This window comes from Trachinotus anak, unplaced genomic scaffold, assembly GCF_046630095.1.
Source record: "Trachinotus anak isolate AG129_WGS33_773 ecotype Australia unplaced genomic scaffold, CSIRO_AGI_Tana_v1 ptg000005l, whole genome shotgun sequence".
Taxonomy (NCBI): Eukaryota; Metazoa; Chordata; class Actinopteri; order Carangiformes; family Carangidae; genus Trachinotus; species Trachinotus anak.
The window spans coordinates 21528661-21552730 of record NW_027273856.1 but is presented as its reverse complement, the minus strand read 5'-3'; the positions used below and the strand labels follow the sequence as shown (position 1 = coordinate 21552730).

Genomic DNA, 24070 nt, shown 5'->3' with positions numbered 1-24070 from the left:
AAAGGTTACGTCCATGCTCTTGTCCTAAAGTGGTCTGTTGCTGTGATGTGATCTACACCCTAAGAGACACCTGAGTGGATGTTTTATTCCTTCACCTGGTCAGCAACCTTTAGGTACATTGTTGTGTTCAAATGATAATGCAAAGCCCTGATTATATCAGTAAAACCCCATTACACCATCTCTACCAGCTTGTCCTGTTCACACAAGTGATGGAGTCATGGATTCATGTTATTTATGCCAATTTCTCAACCCACCATCAACATGTTAGAACAGAAACCAGGGTTTGTCAGTCAGTGTGCACCTTCAGCCATCTGATTGTGATGATTATATGTTTGTTGTTGTTTCATTATCTTATTCTTAGCAGTCAGGCTTGGTCTTCTTCTGTTGTCCATCTGTTTCAACATGTGAAGAGTTGTTGTTTCTGAGAGGCTCTGCTCCACTTCACTGTTTGTACTGAGATGTTGTTTGCAGACTTGTTCCCCACCTGTTGAGGGGAATCATTTTTTCCATTCCCCTCTGATTTCCCTCATAATAAAGACATCTTCTCCCTCATGATGCCAGCTAACTGGACGGTTTGTGGCTCTTGGCTCAATGGTTGGTGAACAAAAGGCATGGCAGTCAGTGATAACTCCAGATCCAATGTCTTTCAGATGCTTGAACCAAAGTATCACACCAACAATGCAGCAACCGTATATTGTACAGAAAAACCAGAATGCAGATTTCTGGCACTACAGGTAACTGAATAGTTTGATGAGTATGGAAATGATATGAATCATATGCTGTGACCATCAGAAGCACTAGAGCTAAACCAAAGTGAAAACCTATGGGAGAAACAACTCTCTCCATCACCATTATCAGGAATATATTTTGGAAAAATGGTGTTTTATCCCTCCAGCAGAGATAGCATAGCCAGAGAGCCCTGAAGCTGTTCTGGCAGTGTTTACCTTTCATTTGCCATCCATCTGTACATATCAGACACTCAGCTGAAGTCACTGTTGAATAATTCATCATACCGTTTTTTTAACGTATCTGAAAAGTAAAAGCATATCTTCACCAACAGTCGAGTACCTGGTAATACGGTACGCTTTAGTTACCTAGTGCACTGCATGTGTCTCCACTGATCAGCCATAAAGTTAAAACTACTGCCAGGTGAAGTGAATAACATGTATTGTCTCGTCACAATGACACCTGTGGACATGGGATACGTTAAGCAGCAAATGAGTCTGAAGTTGATCTGTTGGATATGTTTACAGCCCATTTAGATGCTATGTGGCTGTACTTGAATATGTCAACCCTTGTGTCTCTAAATTTCCCTGTCATCGCTCATTTTTGTTGTAGATATAGTCGATCTAACTGCACTGTTTGGTGATAATTCTCTCTGGGTTTGTTTCAACAAGTGACTCCTTTCACATTAGACATAATCATTTGATCTAATTTAAGTTATTGATTAGAGTAGCTTTAAGGCTTTAATTCCCAATCTGCAACCAATTATTTAAATCATATACAAGAGCACTTTGTAAAATCTGTGTGTGTTTGTATCTCTTACTGGCAATCTACATAACAGCTCTGTAACAAGATACAAGACTGATGAGCACAATTAAGCCAGTCAAAGTAATGTTAGAATGGATAAAGGACACAATGGGAGAATAGCCAGAGGGGAAAGGGGAGAAATATTTGGTGAAACGGAAAAACAGCTAGGATGAAAGGATGAAGGACAGAGAGAGATGAGAAGAAAAAGGGGGAGAAACAAACTGCAATGTAGCCATAGATGGGAAGATGATAGAGAAAGGTAGATTAAAGAGAGAGAGAGAGAGAGAGCTAGTGAAGAAGAGACAAGCAGTAGGAGGAAGAGGAGGGGAGTTAGTGCCCTGAGGTCGTTCCTTTCAGCAGCACTAATTTAATTGGCTCGTTAACAGCAATGTGGGATGCTTCCTCTTGATTGGATGAGTAGGCAGATGATGCCTGCAGAGACAGGAAATACAGGAGGGGGCGTTTAAACTTTTAACACTCACACACACACACACACACACACACACACACTCACAATTGTACTTTTCCATAAAAGAGATAGAGTGCATTGCCCACAGTTGCGCACACACAGACATGGACATAAAAATTTATGTCCACTTGTATGAACACACACACAGATTAGCTCCATCATGCATGCACTGTAGTTTATTAATGAGGACTGAGACCAAACATCTTCCTCCAGCAACTATAACATCAGCTGTGAGTGTACATTGCATGTGTTTATGCTGCACGCCACAGTGTACAGTACTTGTGTATCTTTGTGTGTTTGTCGTGAAAAGCTTTTAGTTTGCTGACTCCTAATAGTCTGATAAGTCTCACTTGGAGACCACACACACACACACACAGCTAGTTGTGTGACCTCTCTGTCAGTCTGCCCATGCTCACGCACTCTTTACCCATGAATGTGTCCGTCCACAAACCTCCAGCATGTCTTAATTTCCCACAAGTCTCTCTTTCTCTGGCGGTCTCTCTGCTCCCTCTGTCCTCCACTTTTCATTGCCTGCAAACATCTAATACAATCAAATGCACTGCTGTGTATCCCTCCTTACCCATGTAATATTTGCACTCATGAATGATTGATTAAAATTGAAATGTGTTTATTCAAGCTGAGCTTCTAGCAGGCCTCATACAATAAATTATATTAGTAGAGGGCAACTCACTGCACCTGAACATTTTTAACACAAAAATCCTATTAAGTAAGTCTCTAATTGAACTGATTAAATTTCTGCTACCAGCCTAAAATCGGAATGAAATGATAATGTTATATTATGATAAATATCTGTCATCTAAAACTGAAGCCACCAAGCTAATTCTATCTATTCCATCTAAAGTGATTACACCTTGCAGTTATTTGTCACCTAATGCTGTTTCTAATGGTAGTACTTTATCAGTATATTACTGATAAATGGACAAGCATACTAAATGCCCCCTTGTGTCTGTCTTTTATGCATGACCAACAGGAAAATATGTTTATTGTGTGACTCTACAATAGAAGGACAAAGACTTATGGAAGAACAGTGTTAGTGTGGGTCTATTTAGTTGTATTAGTTTATTTATTATATTTTCTCTTGGCAAGAAATAAATAATAAATAAGCATATTTCCAAAAATAAGCCTAGAGGCTTTACAGTAATAAAGGCAAAATGCCAAAAGAATATTTTTCTTTTTTCTTTTTTTTAAATTGTGTGTTCCCATACAGCCCAACATTACACTGTATTTACACCTGGCTGTAACCTGATGAGCCACAGGGTTTGTTACAAAGAACCATCTGGGAAGGCTTCATCAACAATTGTTTGGAAAAGAGCAGGTATTTTAAAAAAAATAAAATAAAATAAAATAAATGAATAAATAGTTGGCAGGTGATTGGATGAACCATTTGTCTATCACTGTCTATCACGGGCTAATTTTGGCTTCAGCCAATCAGATTCTGCATCTGCAACCGGTCGGGAAGAGTGAAAACATCCGTCATTGTCTTTCTTTGCTCTTCAGTGAAATAATTCTCTCCACATCTGATGTAATTATATTTAGCAGCATCTACGCTAACCTCTTCAGGAGCTGCCATTGGTAACAAACAGCAACTTCTCGTTGTCATCACACCTAAGACACATACTGTCTGCAGCCGCCAGTAGTTCCTTCCTCACAGGACACCGATAGGTCTGAACCACTGGGGTTCTACCACAACCCAGTAGCTTGGAGCCTGGCAAGATGGACAGCCGCCTAGCAAGGTTAACCTGGCTGGCATCAGATCACAATGCTGGCGATTGTAGACCACCTTCAGGCAGTCTACAGTAGCTACAGATGAAATAGTTAAAAGGCATTACAAATGAAATGAATTGTACATGTCTTTACACCCTGCATTACAGGGGCACTTCCCTGATTTTACATATGACACTCAGTTTACTCGTAGTGAGGACGGCTGAACCTGTGACAACAGGAAACAGTATAATGTCTTATGAGGCTCTAGACCCTGCTGACGTCACACGTTTCTTCTTATGTAGGTGAGAGATCCACCTATGAAAAACCCAGTGATCTTATTTGACAGAGCAGATGTCTAGTCACAGCAGATAAAAAAATTGCACTAACATGAACAAGTAACCGAGACACTGCTGCTCTGACAGATTTATCTATTTCTCACATTTGTACCATTATAAAGGCCCTTTCATTAGCTCCACCTGCATGTGTGAGTAGCACTCACTGAAGAGTCTGTGAAATATTAACACAGTCTGTCTTTTACCTCACGATTCATCTTAGTGCACTCTTTTAGTTCCTACTGTCATGTCCTTACAAAAAAAAGGAGGATACCAGTGGGAGTGAAGGAGCAGATCAGAGATGTACAGTAGAGGGAGAAGACAGAAACTTCATAGACGAATACATGTTCAGGGAAGAGACACGGGGCAGGAGTGCAGAGTGAAAGGGAAATAATTGAAACACAGAGAGGAAGAGAGAAGATAGGATGATGAAGGTGGAGGCTGAGCATGGGGGAAATGAGAAGGAAAGAAAGAACGAAACCACGAGAGAGAGAAGGAACAGATGAGTGAAGAAATAGAAAGACAGAGACTGTATTTAGAAAGGAAAATGAAGCAGATGCAAAGCCCACTGGTGACTCACCTGGTGCTGGCACTGTTTGTGTGTGTGTGTGTGCATGCGTGTGTGTGTGTGTGTGTGTTGTGTTTAATTAGCATCACTGCAGAGGCCTCAGTTTTCTACTAAGAACCATTAAAGCACTTTTAGATTAATTTGATGCTCATGCATAACTGCTGTAAAAAAAAAAAAAAAAAAGATACTAATGGGATATCAACTGTTTTTTATACTGAAGAGGAAAAATATGCTGGTAGTTACTCTTTACCTGTCTCGAGAGATTGAAGAAGAGCTTGCTGTGATGAATATTCATGATTATATGTAATACTAGTAATACCATATTTATATGTAACAATCGTCTGTTACATATAGAGCTTTTGGTTTGCTCCTCTTTTATTAGAGACCTGACCAGAAAACCACAGGAGTCAAACATAAAAACATACATGCTCTATTCATTTATGGTTTTTTCATACCCTATGGCAAGCTACAGGCTGAAATGTAACCTTGATTGGATTTCAATCCTTGTAATCCTGGTAGCATTTGCACATGGCTTTGTTGATACTGGATAGTAATCTGATCCGTCCATGAGGCATAAAGTGCATGAAGTGGCTGCATGTATCTGAGCTGTCTGTCTGTCCAAAGTCAACTTGAAAGGTCAGGAATCCTCCACCATCAATCCTCATATAAAATTCCCATAATTTTGTCAGAAAGTTGTTACAATATGTTTCATAAAACAAACCCGATGTAGAGAGTCCTTTCTAAGTTTAGACATTAAAAACCTTGAAGATGAGGCTCAGAAGGTTAAAGACAGTTTTAGAACTTGAAAGCTGTGAATCTTATAACAGGTGTATTTGCATAATGCTGGTATAACTGATGTTCTGCTTCCACTGTTACATGGATCTGTATGAGTCTCTGGGCTCACAGCAGACTACATCTTACATTATTACTACAGCCTGCACTGTATCCTTCCTCACTACTGCAGGACAGATCCTCCAGAGACTGAAGGCATTTCAAAGCAGCAGTGGAGCAGGTATAGGAACAGAGCAGAACAGAACACAATACATTCCTTTAGTATGTACACACAGGATACTACATTGTTTTTACTCTCTGCCAGCAGAGCTGGGACAAATCCAGGTCAACTCCATTAGATGAATTATGCTGAACTTACCCCTGAGCTGACCGTTATCACTGTGGGGCACAGCATCAGTCAATTGGATTAACCCCAGGACTGCAGCTCTATTTTACTGATTTGTTTTTCTTTTTTTTTCTCTTTTGTTTTGTTTTGATATGATTTTTGCTGCCTGGCAGTTAGGGTTTACATTTGTAAAAGCTCAGTTGATGTGTGTGTGTGTGTGTGTGTGTGCGTGTGTGTGTGTGTGTGTGTGTGTGTGTGTGTATGTGTATGTGTGTGTGTATGTGTATGTGTATGAGTGAGTGAGTGAGTGAGTGAGTGAGTGAGTTTACTCCTCAGGCAGGGGTCCAGAGCACATCTCGGGCTGCTATAGCAACTAGACTGGCACCCCCACTGCTGCCTCATGGCAAGTGCACAAATACGCAGACAGCAGCATGAACACACACACACACACACACACACACTGGAACTATCGCCACAAGGCTCTTTCAGTGACACACACTGGGAGAGAGACAGGGAGGCTCAGTTTCCTGCTTAATTACACTGGATTCAATGCAAAGAGATGGAAGAAAACTGGGGGACGGGTCAACACAACATAATGACAACGTGGCAATTATGTGATTTTAAAAACCATGACAGGTGCCATTAGTTAGCAGAATCAGTATCCATGTTTGGGAAGGAAGAGGCCTTAGACACCAGAGTTTCTCTATCCTGTAGCAGTGATTATGGAAACCCATAAAAGCACCTAGAATAACTTCCTCCTCGACATTCAGCATCAGTTAGTTACATTGAAATCAGTAAGACTTGCGGTCCTGAATCTAAATGTTGGAAAGTAATAAGAAAACCATTTTCTGTTCTCCTCCTTATCAGGAAATGTTAATAATACAGCATTCACCGCTCTGGAAACCAATATGTTCCTGACTGGATGACTCACCTCCATCACTAACTCAGCACTGCTCATCTCAAACCACAGTGCTTTGTTATTATCCGTTGCAGCTGTGCTAATGCAGTTTGCACCTCACCTAATCTGCAAACCATTCAGTTTACCCTCCAGATGTGTTGCACTAATTAGTCTGTTTATTAGCTGATTATGTCAGTAAACTGCCCACATCACTGCTGTTGTTACTGGCAAAAACACAGGGGCGTAATACACAGCAGACACGCACACACACACACACACACACACACACACACACACACACACACACACACACACACACGCACACACACACACACACACACACACACACATAATGTTGTTTCTAGTTTTCATCAACTACAAAGACATGAACAAAATAAAGAAAAATACACAAACAAATGAAACCCTGTTATTACTGGAAGAGAAGAGAGAAATGAATGAATCCTCTCTCTGTCTCCTCCCCAGGGACAGTTTACCTCATCTCTATTGATGTGGATCTAAATATGTGATCAGGTGGGATTTAGTGGTAGACATTTTCATCTGTGTGCCTGGATGTGTTTATACATCCTTGTCAGCTCATGTGCAAGACACAATGATATGTCTTGTACCTTCCGTTACTCCCAGTGTTGAAAGAAGAGTCCAGCCTGACGGGTTTTTGCGGAGTCATGAGCAGTGTGAAGTTCTGTACTTTCTGCACAGTTTTCTTTGTCTGTGCAGCCTTGGTAACTTTCGCTGCTCAATGTAATACAGCGACCTTTTGGTGTTTCTTCGAAAACTGCTGTTGCTTCTGCAGGAAATATGAAAAGCAGCACTTTCTGTACACTGCACTTTGGACAAACACGAGACCAGGTTTCTAGAACAACAAATGGAGGAGCTTTCGTGACCATAGTACAGGTTAAATAGCAAATGATCTTTAGCTAGTTTTGGGATAATGCTGGGTTTATTCTATTATTCTCTTATTGTCAACAAATTCCACAAAAAGAACAAAGCTAACAATATGACTCCTTTACCTTGTCTGTGGCAATCAGCCCCATGCCACCAAAGATGTAAATCTTTAAAATAAACTATAAACGAGTCACAAACTTCTACTATCATCTTCAAATAGGCTGAGTTATCTCATAAAACAGCTGGGCTCTGTAGGTTTTAGCAAACCTTTCTGAAACTGGAGTAAATAGTGTGTTTGTTGGGGTATTTACAGCTTCATGATGGTGTTCTGCATGTGGGACTGACTCTACTCTGCAGTGGCCATGTCATCATAATGGAGGAACAGGTCACACATCTCTCTGATGTGTTGACAGTGGAGCTCGAAATAGGCAACAATACTTGTTAGTCAGATAAATTCATTGTTGGGTTTGGTCTTCTCATGGAAAAAAGAAAAATATACAGTGTAATATTTCCTGCCTCATTCTTAAACAGATAGATAATACAGCCAGTCAATAAGCTGAGCCTTGCTAAGCACCAACATTAAAATTAATCTTCTAAATTTACAGAATGCTGCAAAACCATGAGTCTCCTCATCACAGACTCACAGGCCTTCAGCTAGCCGAGGTGTGTGACACAGCTGACAAGGTGAAAATGCACGAGCTGTCTCCCCGTAACACATCAACTCAGGACTGAACCGGTGCAGAGCTGATGCAGAGCGTGTGTCGTGCCATGGGGCCCCTCACGAAGTGGACATTGAGACCTGGATACACCACCTGTTGAACATTTGATTCACTTGCTTTCACTGCTCAGCCATCTGCCTTAAAAGGGCAAGCGAAGAGATTTGCTTTGCAACTGAAATGTAGTTATAGGAAGGTCTGTATCGCAGGTGCATTTGTGCCCTTGCTAGTTTGACTTTGATAAAACCTTCAGAGAAACGAGACTTGTTTGTGATTGAAACTGTAGGGTCACAATTGTCCTGTCTATTTTTTTTTAATGATAGTGGATGGACTGCTGAAGAGACACAAGGTCAAGGTTGTATCCTAATGTTTCTTGGCAACAAGCAACAAGGTGCTCCAACATTATGTGATTAAAACAACAACACTGTCAGCCGCTGAAGGCAAAACTATTATTTCAAAAATATTCCACTAATTTCCTCAACTGGTACAACAGAGAGGTTGAAGGAAATTCTCAACAGGACCAGGTAATTTTATTTTACTTGCTTCATGTTAATTTGATGTGACATCATCCATCTCTGCTGCCTTCCTGCCTTCAGAAAGCGTTAGGATTATCAACTGTTCCCTCGGTAACACAGAGACAGCATCATCAGCCTTCTGCTTTTCAATTGCATTGTAAGCATGTATATGTGTGTGTTTGTGTGTGTGTGTGTGAATATTTATGCTCATGTGTGTCTATATTTGCATTTGAGGGGGAATTTAATGCTTGCTTTCATGTAAGTACAATCTTTGGTGTGTGTGTGTGTGTGTGTGTGTGTGTGTGTGTGTGTGTGTGTGTGTATGTGTGTGTTTGTGTGTGTGTGTATGTGTGTGTGTGTGTGTGTGTGTGTCTGTGTGTGGTTATCCCACAGAGCTGCAGAGCATATGATAATTGATGATGACTCATCCAGACCTTTGCTTATTGTTTTCTGTGCAGGAGACAAAGACAGAAGGAGCAAGACAAAGACAGAGAAAAAGGAATTAGTGATGTGTTTGAGAAGTTGTGTTTAGATGTAGGTTCAGACATGGTTGGTGTGTGTGTGTGTGTGTGTGTGTGTGTGTGTGTGTGTGTGTGTGTGTGTGTGTGTGTGTGAGTGTGTTTGTGTGCTTGTTTGTGTGCAACCTGCTGTTACCTTCCACTAATCCCTGAGAGAGGCACTAGACGAGCTATGTGTGAATCCATGTGTAGGACTCAGCACTGGTCAAATACACTCATTTGGACGAAACATTTTTCAGTGAAAATACAGTTTATTTTCAGAGAGGACACAGTTGGACATTGAGCCATAAACCACTGGGGACCAGTTAATGAAGCTCTCTGGTGAGATCCCTGTCCTCTGAAAAGGGGCTCTGTCTTTTTCAACACACATCAGGTTAGACTTCAAAACAACAAGCTGTGTTGCTCCTCACATGTCTCGCATTAAAAGTAGCAGTGGAAATATTCCTAACAGCATTTACACGTGTTCAATTTGACAGAACCTGAAACAGAGCTATTGAGCAATATGGAGGCATCACGCTGGCTCGAACACACGACGATGACGTAATGATCAAATATCATATTCTGACACGTTATTATTATTATGATGATGCTCAGTAGCTGAATTCCTGGACCCAGTCCTGCGATCTTCATCACATGGTGAATATTGGACAAAAAAAAAATGGAAAAAGCAACACATGATTTGTCATGAAATGAGAAGTGTGACAGAAAACAGCATGACTGACGTTTCATTGTGTACAGGTCCCTGGATTTCTAAAGATGCGTGTGTACATAGTGATTTATTGTCAGCTCAGTGCAACCTCAGCACATCACTCTCTGTTTTACACTGATCTCTGTCTCAGGTAGTGTTCAATAGATCATGCAGAGCCTAAAAGGTGTTGCTAGAATTAATCGATGACAATTCACATGGCTCAATTGTTTAAATCGCTTGTCAAGCAGAAATGCTTCAGGTTTAACTATTTGCTTTATAAATTGAATAATTTTTAATTTTATGACTACTAGTTCGAAATAATAAGCAATTTTGACACATCACTTTGAGCCCTGGTAAATGTGTTCACAGGAAAATCATTACTTACAAAACTAATTATCAGATTTCTGGTCTACACATATTCAAACAGTAGGGTTTTCTACTGAATAGGTTAATTAAAATCCTCAATTTATAAACAACAGACTGGATATCCTGAGTGAAGTCAATCATGATCTTTTCTAGTGAGAAATAAACTGACAGTGATTGTTAATTTTTCAGTAGTGGACGTGCAAAACTTCTTACTACAGTTCTAGAGAAAGGGCAGCAATGTTGTGACTGCAGGTCAACACACACACTGTTATTGTATTTTGCACCCTGTCAGCTTGATTTAACTCTTGTTCTCTTGCCGTCTGACATTGACGTAACTGGCTTTGTCTGACTTTGCTGTTTGTGTGGCCCAGTCTCTACATCTACTACAGTGTGAGGATCAGACACACACACAGTAACCACCATAAAAACAAGTACCTTACCATTAATATCTCAATCTTTTGGACCTTAGGAGTCTTGTCACTGCAGTGTTCTCACACAGGTTAACACCAGGTAATGAGTTACCAGCTGGTTCTGGATAAGTTTAGTTGTCTGAAGAAAATTACCATTATCAGCTTTAATCTCTCTGTACAGCCCTCTTAAGCACTTTGTAGCTTCGTTTTCAAAGGTGCTGTATGGGTGAAACTTTTTTTTCCTCTGATATTAAACTGGTCTTGCTCATTTCACAGGTTGGGCCTAGACTGTGTTATAAAAGATTTGCCTTTATGTCACTGAGAAAACTTGCTGAAAGCTCTTGCAGTGTGTCCTTGATTTCACCCACAGCTGCTAGAGTGAAACCCTGTCACACAAAAGCAATTTCCAAATCCTGTTCAAATGAAACAGTACCGACCCTAAAACCTTGTCTCAGGTTTGAGATCCTGTTCCAACTTCAGAACTATGTTTGTATAAAGTAGACTTATAACGTAACATGATTTATTTCTACTGATCCCTGTAGGGAAATTCTCTTTTCGCTTGCCTCCCTCCACAGAGGTCACAGGTCAGGGTCGGCTACAGAACAGCACCTCTGGACCTGGTACAGCAGGCGTTCAGTGTCTCGCTGACATGAAGCCTGAACCTTTTACTGTGCAAGATGGTCCATCACTTACTGCTCTCCAGCCTGCTGCACAGAAAAGTGTTTTTGAAACTGCATTTGAGTTTCCTCTCTCCAGTGTGCAGCTGTTACACTCATCAGTTCCTCCTGACACACACACACTGCGCACTCTGCTGTCTGGAGAGCAATTTACAGAACAGGACAGAACTGTCTTCTAGTTCAGCACCTTCAGAATCGAGTCTCAGAGCTGCCTCTCTTCAGTGTGTTGCTGTTAAACTCATCGTGCTCAAAGCTCAGATTATTATGCGACCTCGATATCATTAGCAGCTTCTCACGTTTACTGTAGTCGCGCCTCGCTGTCGCAGCTGATGACACATCCAGCAGACGCTCCCCCTGCTCCTCCCTGTCCTCCAGGCGCATGTAGCCTTTACTGCTGCCCCGGTTGCCACTGTTACTGCGGCTGCTGTTGCTACGGTCGAGGCGGGGCCAGCTGGGGTGCTTTCGCTGCTCCGGATGCACGCTGAGCATGCTGGGCCTGCGTTCTAGGTCCAGAGATTTGGAGTGGCTGCTGAGCATGTGCAGAGAAGAGTTGGAGCCAAAGTCACTCCTTGCTGCTCCCGGGGACAGCCAGCAGCCTGAGGTAGAGGACAGAGCAGGGGAAAGGCAGGAAGAGGAGATAGAGGAGCAGTGGGATGAGGTGGAGGCGGAGTTACTCCGGTGTAAGCCCGGCGGTTTGGAGGCCTTGGCAACAGATGCTACAGGAACTGCCAGAGACTCCATGGAGCTCAGGGGCTGTGACCTCTCTCCGTCTCTTCTCTCTCCACCTCTGTCCTCCTCGGTAATCACCTCCATCTCCGGTTCATCAATAACGCAGTTGTTGAGTTTTATAACAGGCAGAGTAAATGCAGAGATAGAGGAGGAGACAATTGAGCGAGCATGGTGTCCTCCCTTCTCCCCATCTCCGTCCACCGACCACTGACGTTGAATCGAATCCGAGTGAGCGAGCCCGAGCCCCGGGCTACAGAAGGGGCGGTCCTTGTAGAGCGGCGCCAGCAGGCCTGCAAAGCTACAATCCAACTTAGCCTGCTCTCTGTGTCTGTGAAACTCCTCATCCCCCAACAGCACCTCCTCCTCTGTAGAGCCTCCTCCAGCACTGCCTCCTGCCCAAGAGGAGAGGGCCAGGAGGGAGCTGCTGGCAGCTCCATAGGTTCGTAGGTCCCCAGCTTCTCTTGCATAGGTGCTGTTGCGGTGATGTTGTTGTTTTCGCTCTCTTTGCCTGAGGCGATGGATGTCAATGACTGTGGAGTACATGTCTCTCATATGGATTATCTAGTGCAGAAAAAAATATACTATTAGTAGCAGTAGCAGTACAACCAGTTACTATTCCGTAGTCTTGTTTTTGTACAGTTTGTTTGTTTCTCACCTGGAAGGGAGGAAGTGGGAATTAATTGAATCAAGGAGGGGAAGGAAAGGGCAGAAGAGCAAAAGGGAACAGAGATAAGGGTGGAAGGAGGTTGGAGGAAATCTGATCTGCATGTTAGTTATGTAGAGATGATGAATATGGATGATTGCAGTGTACATGCTCCTCAGTTTGTAGAGAGTAGGGGAGAACAGAAATGAGAATACGGGACAGGAAAGGAATATTAACTGCACGTTCTACTAACTTAAAAATATTCCCTCAGAAACTTTTCTAGAGCCTGTTTCTGCATAAAACAGTGTAATATTATGCAACATTCATGAATAATTCTAGTATTTTACACACACACGCACACACACATACTGGAACATGTACCTGTTCCAGTGTGTGTGTGTGTGTGTGTGTGTGTGGATCTGCTAATTTCCACCTTACCTTTGTTTCTCTGTCTCTGTTTTCATGGAGTATGGCATTAGCACAGATGAAGATAAAAATCCCGATGCCCATGGTGAAAGGCCCGAGCATCTTCATCCTCTCAGAGTGACGATGCTGTTCCAGGAACCGTGTCAGAGCGCCCCCAGTCTGCTTGGAGGGCGTACCTACATGCACAAGACATGGAGGGTTTGAGCCATTTCATATTCAGAGCGCAAGTCAGACTGTGATCAACCTGTTCTTTCATCACCTTGCACATTATGGCTCGTGCTGGAGTTAGCCACCTTCCCGTCGGTGACCGACATCTGAGCCCCGTTTCCTTCACCAGTGGAAGGTGTTTTTGCTCCTCCAGCAGTCGCTGTCTCAGATCCTCCTCCAGTCACCATTTTGGCCGAGGGCATGGTTTCATTATGTGGCCAGTAACCCAGTGTTGCCATGCCAATCCCCATGGCTAAGATGACCAGCCCAAGGAGGAGGAAAAACCCAGAGGCGGAATAGAAGCGGAGCCTGCCGCGTACCACCACGACATCAGTGCGTCGCTTTCTCTTTCTAAATGAAAGTATGTAAAGAAAACATGGAGACACGCATTTAGTCACAAACAATGATGTTAAGATGGCCTATATCATAGAGACTGCAAAAGCATTTGCATGGACCATAACACCTGGCACAAAGGAATATTACAAAAAGTCAAGACTGATTTTTTTGTAACATTAAAACCAGTATAGCTCATTAATCAATCAAGTCAATCAAGTTCAACTGTTGCTAGTTTCCTGTCACCAAATCTAGTTAACAACAAAGTTCATTTGCAATCACAGGTCCTTTGTATTATCATGCAGTTTGTAAAAAATAGGGCTGAGCTGATCACCTGGGAGCAGCCTCTGGGGCGAGGTTTCCCAGGCCTGGGGACGCAGGTGGTATGGGTCGGTGCTGAGAGCGGGCGGAGTCTTGGCGTTTTAGCTTGGCCAAGCCTGTTAGCACACCTGCTGCTGCAGTCATACTTAACCTGCAGGTACACATGCAGATACACATCATGTCATGAGTCTAAAATGTACTTTATGTCCAACATCTGTGAGCGTGTCTTTTGTACACACACTCAAAAAGATGCTACCCAACAAATTTGGCGGAGGCAGAGATACACACACGTTCACATATGCATGTCACATAGCCAAAGTCTTCCAGATGCTCTGAATATAGGAGGTGTAAAAGACTTAATATTCATCTCCCACAATCAGGCAGATGGAACCAGTTCCAAGGATCACAGCTCCATTTGTCTGATTTTATGCAAGCGTGTCACATCACTTACAGCAGTGACTCCTGCAAAGCTGCAGGTGACGTTCACAGGGAAAGTGTGTCAGACTTTCAGCATCTTCCCAAGTTTGATAAATGCTATTTACAGCCAAGCAGTGATACAGACGTACACACACTAAACAGTACACACCCAGTACAACGATATAGTCTGATCACTGTCGATGTTTTGTTGTTGAGTGTCAGTTTTGAAAACAACATGGACAGGACAGACAGTGTGTGTGTGTGTGTTTGTGTGTGTGTTTGTGTGCATGTATCGTGCATTTATTTTTGCTGGATGTTTGTTTACTGTGTTCTTCCTGTGTGTGTGTGAGAGAGACTGACTCTGATACTAAGGAAACAGGATGATCAGAGAGATAGAAACAGAGCAGACAGACAGAAAAAAACACATCCTCTTCGTTTCTTTTACATCCAGTATTTACTGCATTTGTATTCTTATTCTTGCCATTATTATCATCGTTATAAAACTGGAAATACAGAGCTGCGGTTCATCATATTCAAATGAATCATAGTCTCTCTGCTCACCAGCTGCTCAGATGTTATTAATAGTTATTAAAAGGAGGAGGTCTTAAAAACAAACACAGGCTTATTTTGGAAGCCTTCATTTGGGTTTAAATGCCTGTTAATCTGGGCTCACATGAACATTAGCATTGTCCTGTTTAGCACTAAGAGGATTAAATAGACCGTATTACAAGGTAGTGGATTTGAATGGAAATTCAAACTATTCCTCTTCAGAGTAATTTCATAGCTACAGGTTAATTTACTTGCTCTGCTCCAGAACTTTAAAATTGTGGATGAAAATATCAAGCAGCTGAAATAATGTCACCAGACCCACCCCCAGCAGTTCAGGCTCAGCTGCCACAGCATCACCAGTGAATAGCTGTAGCTCTGCTCAGCCTTCCTGACAACCAACATTCAAAAAAGTCAAATGTCGTTAACCATGAGCTTTATTTTTGCGTACGAGATTCAGGAATTCATGAGCAAAAGATTTTTAGACTAAACTTCTAGGTTTAGTCTAGAATCTGAAACGGGACTGTGACACATTATTATCAGCTACAATACAATTGTGAGACAATATTTGGAGCTCGGATGTGCCTGCGATGCATTATCTTCAGTTGCAGAGGAGTAGAATTTTTTTTACAGTGAGTGTATTTATTTGGTCACCAGTTCTGTGCACAGTGTGCCAGTATGTGTGTACGCATGCATGTCTGTGTATATAAGGGGAACTAACAGATTTAGCATGGGAATGAAAACACACCCGTGACCTTCGTCTGCCTGTTTTTTAATTTCTCTCTATCCCTCTTCGCTTCCACATCTCCCTCCATCCCTCTTTCTTCCATTCTCACCCTCAGTCTGTCTGCTAATGCTTTCTGGTTGTGACCCTGAATCATTTTTTTCCCTCCCCTTGCCTCCTTTTCCTCCTACCCAGCTTACTTTCTCATCTTATTTTATCTGTTTTTCTCTCTCATCCTCCACCCTCTGTCCTCTTGGATCTATTTTTAATCTGTCTCTAATTTTAATTTTCTTGTATTCTTTCTCACTTTCTTCCTTGCTTTTCATCTACATATATCAAAGCCGTAAAGTCTTCTTTAAGATTCAAAGTAAGACAGCTTTTAAAGTAACAGTGAATCACACACAAGACTAGACGTTCCCCTCTCCTCTTTTCTCCATCTCCCATTATAATGTATTTTTCATGTCAGTCATCTTATTGGTAACACTGCTGCAGGAAAGTGTTTTACCACAGATGGTGAATCACACAAGGACAAACACAAGCAGCCTTTTTTCCTCTGATTTTTCTGCGCTCCCGCTCGCTCTGTCTCTCTCTACTTGATACTCTCCTTTCGCTCCTTAGTGTGCGTCAGACAGGAACCCACACAATGTTTCAAGAGCAGGGGGAGAGATTTCCTCCGTTTACTGAAAGTGGAGAAAGGGATGGATGGGAGAACAGGAGAAAAGGAGACAGGGGTGACAAAAAACATGAGGGGAAAAGATCACAACAGAAACTCAGGGACAGGAGAAGAAGCAGGTTTAAAAAAAGAAAGAAGCATATAGAAGCACATATTTATGACCGTGCATCTACCTGGGTGCAACACTGAGTCATAACTGGAGACTTAAAGCCTACACAAAAAAAAAAATGAACACTGAAAAAATTGTGGTTAAAAACCCTTTTGAAGCTTGTTTTGATGAGACAAAAGTGAGGAGGACAGAAAGGCCTGACAGTTTAGGAGAGGAAAGTGAAGTGCTGTAGCTGCTCATGACAGGACAGAGGCAGAAAAAACAAAGCAAGTGCATGTGTACTTTTAACAAGGCTGGTATAAGAAACAAGTGGAGCAGAGACAATGAAACGCTGTCCACACACACCAACAGCCTAATGAGAAACCACTCAGGCCCCGACACAGCAAGGCTTTCTGCTGCGGAGAATCTGCAGTGACCACACAAAGAGACAGGTTCATGTTCAGTATCCTTATGCTTTTGGAGGACAGAAAAAAGAAATCAGTTCAATTTTCTTTTTTTGGTAAAATTAACACATGGTAATCATACTCAGACTTTATGAATATTAATGTTAGTTTTTTTTCCACCTTCTATCAGATAAAACTTATAAATAATGCGAAATCCACTGCTCCATTTTCCATTTCACTGCCTCCATAAGCAGCTTTCTAAATTAGTGTTTAATGAATAATGAATTAGCCTCCATGTGATCACCTTAATAACGACTAAATTGCTTCCGCAGTTTATCTGTGCATACACAAAGTAAGGCAGGGAAACTATTAACACAATTTAATACAGCTCATCCTTCAGGGAGCAGATCTACTCTCCCACTGGTGACATTTAAACATTTACTGACACTCTTTACATGAGTTACATTTAAACAAAGCCATTCCCACTACTACCAGCAGGGATTTCACCTTGTGCGCTGTAGCACTTCTCTGCATGTGCCGCGTCTTTGTGCGAGGAGATGCCTTTTGTGGCGCGATAACGACAAGTTACCTAATCTATAGGAGACGTCACAGGATGCATTGTCCCTATAGCAACTACATGTGCCGCTGCTAGGTGACACGTTTCTATAGCAACTACCAGATGTGTGCACAATACTGGCAGGTATATCATTAAGACTGTATCCTGTTAACAAAGGAGCATTCCCCATGTATCCTTTTCAGTTATATTACCGTGTTGGGCAGAATCAAACCTTCATGTCAGAGCCTCTGCATCAATTTAACAGAGGTGTGACTGAGGGTGGGGGGTGGGGGGGCAAAGGATGCTGGATGAGAATTGGGGGCAGACTGGATACAGACATAAGGGAAGTGGGAAGTAGGATGAAATGAGAGACGGTGAAAGGGAGACACCAATGATGAAGACAGAGGGTGAGAGCAACAGAGAGCTTGGCATGAAAAGTGCTCGCCAACAAATCCCTGCATTTTTAGTCTTCTCAACATTCACGCGTTCGCATTGCATTCGGGGTGTTAATTACATCTTGTTTATGCGATTTCTGCTAAAGCACTCCAGTTCTGCCATCTCTAGCCCCACACATTAGAGAGGAAACCACTAAGAGAGTGGAAGAGGAATAAGAACAGGGCAGATGGTGCAGAAAGAGAAAAAGAGAAGACGCAAGACAGGGACGACAGGAAAGATGCAAGAATCAGGAGGGGAACGACGGGGAGAAAGAGAAAAGAGGAGGTGCTTTGATCTTCATGTAACAAACTCCAGAGACTTTTTTTTTAACTCTAGAAGCAGGCTGAGGAAAAGTTTGTCTCAAATGAGTCACTCCAGTGAGCTCTGTGCTAACACGTCATGGAGAAAGACATTGAATGTGGACACAGATGGAGTAAGAAGGAAAGCAGCAAGGAGAGATGTAATGAGAGAGGAATGAGTAGGACGATAAAAATGGAGCCTGGTAGGGAGAGAAAAATTGGCATCCGTTACAGTATGTCTCCCATTATAGTTAGAGTGGGTCATGTGTTTTTGTTTCTATGTTATAAACTGCTCTGGTAAGATTAACTGAGGCCAAATTACTCTAATAGATGTGGAGAAAAAACGGTATCACTTTTTTCTCCTGATCTGGGTTTTAATGGAGAGACAGACAAACCCCCTGCTGCTGCTGTTAAGGTCACCTGCCATAATATCATCGAGCTGAGAGTCAGACACGGAGACATGAAAGACTAACCTCAAAACAACACTGCATTTTGGAAAAATGTGAATTTTGGCAAATGTTCTGTGTAGTTTACTTTCTGCTCTTTCCTGATGGAAAACACAGTGAACACTGTCTGAATTTTTGTACGACCAGTTCTTGACACCACTTTTCCCTCAAAGTAATATAAAATAAAGAGACTGTCAAGTGTTTTAAGGCCCAGGTCATACTTAAGTGCTTCATTTCAAAGTACACCTACACCACAGTCAAGCACAATATTACAAATGCAGTTCAGGTTGGTGGAAAAGAAAAGAATATGATTATAGACTGATTTCATTTGATAAGATGGAATATAGAGTAATGTTTGACATGTATTTTCTTGTTATTCAAGGGGAACAGCTGTCATAGCCTATCTGCCATTACAAGTTAGGTCCAATAAATTATAGAATAACACTATAGCATGATATATTTCTGGACAGGACAGTATAGTATATATAGTTTAGTATATTGCATATTATAATAGTATAGTACAGTATAGGCTCAAGTGTTAAAGTCTGTGTTAAAGGATCACACTGTTGTTTTTTCATGTTTTACTATATTAGCTGCAAACTGTAAACTGCACTGTCTGACATGAATCACTAGATAATCACTTTACCCAGTGGGCGCTGGGAGGAAATGCAGTTACAATCAGAGACAGAAATCCCCTTAGCTGGTGCCTTCCAAAAGCCATCCACCTATAATGGAAAGAGAAGTTTGTGTGATCCTTTCTGCGATGTCTGTGTTTGCTTTTTTTGATTTCTTGTTTTTTTGGGGCTTTTTTAGGGGGGGGGGGGTTTGCAAAATTGGTCACAGATGTGATGCTTTTTGGCAGCAGAGTCTCACATGTTGGATATCCTTAATGAGCTTCCATAAGCACACTTCAAAACACACCCTGCAGCAATCACATTTCTCCATAATGACAGAGTGTGTAAGGAAAGTAGCCTTCCTGTGAGGGATTATCTGAGGATGTGTGTGATCGTTCGAAGATTATTTTCACTTAAGGGAAAGGCTTGAAACCCACAGCCGCCTCTAACGTAGAAGGTCAAATTAAAATCTGTTGTGTGCTTTAGAAAGTGGTCAGCAGGTAGCTATAGAGCGAAACAGAGATGTGATGACATATGACACAAAGCTGTGACATGGGTTATAATGCATGATGTGGCCCGCAGCAGGAAAACATCAGCCACACTAATTTACTTTGTTGATCCCTGCTTTTCCTTGAAAGGTCAGAGGTTCAGAGACGGCTGCAGAGAAACTAGAAAAATGCCGTCCTCTACCTGCTGAAACCCAGATTCAGTTGCTTTTCCTTCCTTTTACAAGCAGGAGTAGGTCTTGTGGGATATTCCTTGTTGCTTGTGACACCACTGTTGGCCTGAAGAAGGGCGAGAACACCTAAGGCAGCTAACTCCCATGTGAGATGGTTTGGTAATTTATCTTTATTATTTTATTTTGTTTGGCAAAATGGCGAAGGGTTAAATGAAGGAAAAGGCCCGGCTCTCCTGGACTGTTGGTATTGTCAAAAGAAAGACCATGGTAACCAGAGAAAACTGAAGCAGATGTTTTCCCAAAAGTTAAAGATCTCCTTTATACAACATGTGCACTTGTCACTTTGATAGTTAAACCAGATATTATTTATTAATGGACCAAACTGAAAACTGTACTTTCAGAGCCAAAAGTCACTAAAGCGTAAGATGAATCTTAATGTGCACAGACACAGATGTTTTCAGTCACTCTGGTTGATTATGCCGTGGTAGAGATGCTAACACGTTTACAGTGTCATGTGATCAGACAACAGATGGATATGTCAGAGCTTTCAACTTTCCCCCCCAAAAAACCCAACTTTCATAATAATAACTTGGATTTTGACTTGAGCACAGATTAGAAACTGTTCACGGTATGACCCGGACGTGACGTCAGCCCTCCCCTCAGGTTGAAGGTGGGTGAGCTACACTGGGTGTTACATCAGGTCGTCAAACTGCATTCAGCAGAAAGAATAATAAAGGTGTAAGTTTCCCTCCCTAACAAGTACAACAGGGCCAACAGGAAAGACAGGAAGATGTCAATTAAGCTCAGTCTGTACCCACCCACACAGTCCTGGGGAGCAGTTATCACTTATCATCCTCCTGTGCTGAATCGGTTCTCAATGTTCAGCATCTTGTTTTCCACCATGATTATAACTGAGTTTGGGTTTTGGCGGTTTGTGGCGCCTGAATAATCAGATCTCCTGAGCCTGATATCCTCATTGAGGTCTCTTGTTTTTGGGCTCACCGGGGGAAGCAGACTGCCATTTGGTTTACGGGATTAAAAGGGGTTTCATGTTCCTTTTTATATCATCCCAAGTTGCATGGGAAATTGGTTGTCGTTAAAAAAAAAGACATGAGGGATGAAAAGAGCACAGAAAACACAGAGTCGATCGTGGAGGAGGAATTTGTATCAGAGGGGGGAAAAGAAGAATAAGCAAAGGATAAACAGATAGCGAGTGTGTGTTTGTGCATTCCTTTACTCCTACAGATTCACTGTCAAGGGTGAGTCATCTGTCAGGAGAAGATGTCACTTTGTGTTTTCCCGCTGACCTTTTGGCAGCGCATTTTCTGATGCACACTCTTGAGCGTCAAATCCAGCACCCTCTTCACCATCTTGTTTGTTTTTTCCTCATTATTTTGATGATGGATGCTGCTTTTTTTTTTTTTTTTTTTTAAGTCTCGCCTCCTTCACGCTGAATCGGTATCCTTACCTCCTGTGATAAATTCAGCTCTACTCTATTGAATTAAGTTCTAAATTGAACCATCAGATGCTCCGGTCAAAAGCACGCGTGTGTGTTGATGCACTGGAGAGAGCCCCCTGTTGATCTGTGGAAAATGACTCATACTGTCTTCCTCACAGTGGCGATGGTCACTCAGTCACCCACACTCATCCTGAGTTGGTGTCCCCGACTGCCCTGCAGCAGTGGCGCTTAAACTGGAGACCAGAGACCTGTATGTGGTCCATGGAGGGGATTTTAGAGGCCTGGTCTCCACAGATGGGAGGTAATTTAATTCTACGTTTTGTTTTCAGTGAGATAACCCTTCTTATTTAATTTGGCCATTAAAACAATCAGAGTGCAAACAGGAATCAGATGAAGTGGAATGTTTTCCTCAGATGGGGGTCTCCAGGATGAAATCTGGGCTTGCACATTGTCTTTGGGTGTCTTTGGAGCGAAAAAGCGAAGCAGGCGCTGAGCTACCAGAGGAGCATTTAAACAGGATCATCCAGTTACCGTAATATCTGTGAAGGAGGATTAGTCGATATGTCGCCTGACTTCTTAATGATTCTCAAATTAAACTCAGGCGCATTTCTGTGTAAAATATTTGGCAGCAGGAGATGTCTCATTATGAGCCATTTGGCTCCATGAGTTATCCTAGTTTCTCAAACAGCTCTCAAGGTGAGAGTTACTTTTATTTCATAGTGACAGAGCATCTGTTGTTAAAGTCTCCCTTCACTGTGAAATGTGTTTTGCTTATTGTGACTCTACTTGGATGTGTGACCTTCACGGTGCAGAGTGATTCATTTATTCATTTATGAGCTGAGTTTGGCACTAGAAAGCTGTTTTCACATTGCCGGAGTTTCTCTGTGCTCGCCTTAAATCAGCGTTTAACACGTGTACTTATGAACAGGGTTTTGTGACATCACAAGTGGAAGCCAATCATGGTCCAGTTATGCAACAGAGTGGATGTGGAAACTTGTAGCATCCGCAGAAAATACAGCAAGTATTGACTTCTTCAATTAAGTAAGAGACATTTTGTGTGAATCTTTGAAACAAAGAAAATATTGCATATTTATAGATTCTGAATTTTTTTTTATCAGGGAGGAGGAACAGGGGATTTTTGTGCAGATAAAGAGAAAATACATAAAGTGTCATTCAAAGCTGACATGTATTAAATAATGACTGTAGAGGAGGGTTTATGATTAAAGGCACACTGAAAATGACCCTTTAAAGATGACCTTTGACCCATGTTTGAAGGAGCAAATATTGAAATCATGTCTTTTTAGACTAATTATAAAAAAGAGGTAGAAGACTGTGGTAGAGAAGTGAGGCGATCCCCTTCTGTCCGTCACTACACAAAACACACAGTCAATATACAATATGCTGGATTTACAAAGATTAAACTGTAACCAATAGAATTACAGCAGGAAGATGACAATAATAGACTGTCAGTCTGTCAGGGGCTGATGATAGCTGATGTTAAACCTCCCTGTTCATCAAATATTCAATAAAACGTGATTAAATATGTATGGAAATAAAGAGACTGTAGAGCTGTCAGCCTGAATCGTTCCATGGTGAGTGTTTTTAGAGTTGGAGAGGTCAAACACAGCTCAGGTCTTACCTTCACTAAAGCCGAGTTTTCACAGTCACTGTGACATTAGGCATGGAGGTGGGTCAGGCTGTGACCTGGGAGAGAGTAAAAAGCCGTCTTCCACTCTGACGGCGACTTCCACCGAAATGCCATGCCGGAGAAAACGAGGATGACAGGAGACAGCTCCCATTCAGGGCTGGGAAACAGCATCACAGTCTTTACTACATCCAAGGTCTTTAACGGAGACTCTATAGTGACATTACTGCAGTCTGCCGGGGTCAAATCACAAATGTGAGGCTTTGGAGTGCCTCTGTTGTTGACTTTTGTTTTTACGCCATATGGAGAGTGTGTGCGCTCAGGACGACGAGGACGGAGAAACACGCTCCTGATTACGACGGAGGGAAAACCCGTTATCACATCCCGCCTGTTTAAAGCCGAGCTTGTAGTTCTCCAGCGGAAGAATATTCCTTGTTTGATTGGGAGGGGAAAAAAACAGAAACCACAAAAGCCACTCGTGTGATGTCCTTCCTTCCTTTTTGCCTTAATGCGTAAAACTCGCTCTACCCCCGGTTTTCGCGTCTAAAAACTTGGTTTCACGCCAAGAACAAAGGGGAGGAAAAGAAGCAGGAAGTTGTTGCGTTTTAAGAAAAATAAAAATAGCGAGCGCTGTACACCAGGGAGTAAGCTAAAGGTTGTTTTTATTCCTCTGTGCCGGAGAGAGACGCGGCAGCTCCATCCAGTTCCTCCAAAGCGCCTGTGCGCTTGTGGGAATGTGAGAGGCTTCCTGACATGTGCGTGTGTGGGGGAGAGAGACACAGAGAGAGAGAGAGACACAGAGAGAGAGAGAGATGGGGGTGAATGGTTTGAATGCGTGCTTGGAAGGTAGTAGTTGTGTATTCATGTGTGTATGTGGAGTGTGTGTGTTGGAGAGGTGTTGATGATGCTCAGCAAGGAGAAAAATGGATCGTCTTGTGATGTTAAATATGTTTCTATGGGAGCAATGTGCCGCAGGACACTGAAAACAGTACTA

General features: G+C 42.2%; 1 protein-coding gene and 1 long non-coding RNA gene across 2 annotated transcripts; both read right to left on the bottom strand.

Moving 5' to 3' along the window:
- Positions 1 to 910: 910 nt before the first annotated feature.
- LOC139621942 (uncharacterized) lies at positions 911 to 6714 on the bottom strand. The gene is made up of 4 exons (XR_011691120.1): positions 5775 to 6714; positions 3639 to 3820; positions 2451 to 2540; positions 911 to 1962 (listed from the first exon to the last, which is right to left on the bottom strand). It is a non-coding gene; the product is annotated as an uncharacterized lncRNA (long non-coding RNA).
- A 2808-nt stretch (positions 6715 to 9522) lies between these two features.
- tmem200a (transmembrane protein 200A) lies at positions 9523 to 23844 on the bottom strand. The gene is made up of 5 exons (XM_071478928.1): positions 23071 to 23844; positions 14105 to 14242; positions 13490 to 13788; positions 13243 to 13406; positions 9523 to 12722 (listed from the first exon to the last, which is right to left on the bottom strand). The coding sequence occupies exons 2-5, from the start codon at positions 14233 to 14235 to the stop codon at positions 11622 to 11624; spliced, it is 1695 nt and encodes a 564-aa protein (XP_071335029.1). The 5' UTR covers positions 14236 to 14242; positions 23071 to 23844; the 3' UTR covers positions 9523 to 11621.
- Positions 23845 to 24070: the final 226 nt, after the last annotated feature.

What these genes read in the sequence shown, in the direction of transcription:
- tmem200a (XM_071478928.1), bottom strand. Translation starts at nt 14,235, where the DNA reads ATGACTGCAGCAGCAGGTGTGCTAACAGGCTTGGCCAAGCTAAAACGC. An exon ending in GCCCCAGAGGCTGCTCCCAG is followed by an intron (nt 13,789 to 14,104) that starts GTGATCAGCTCA and finishes ACTTTCATTTAG; the next exon opens with AAAGAGAAAGCGACGCACTG. An exon ending in CACGAGCCATAATGTGCAAG is followed by an intron (nt 13,407 to 13,489) that starts GTGATGAAAGAA and finishes TTGTGCATGTAG; the next exon opens with GTACGCCCTCCAAGCAGACT.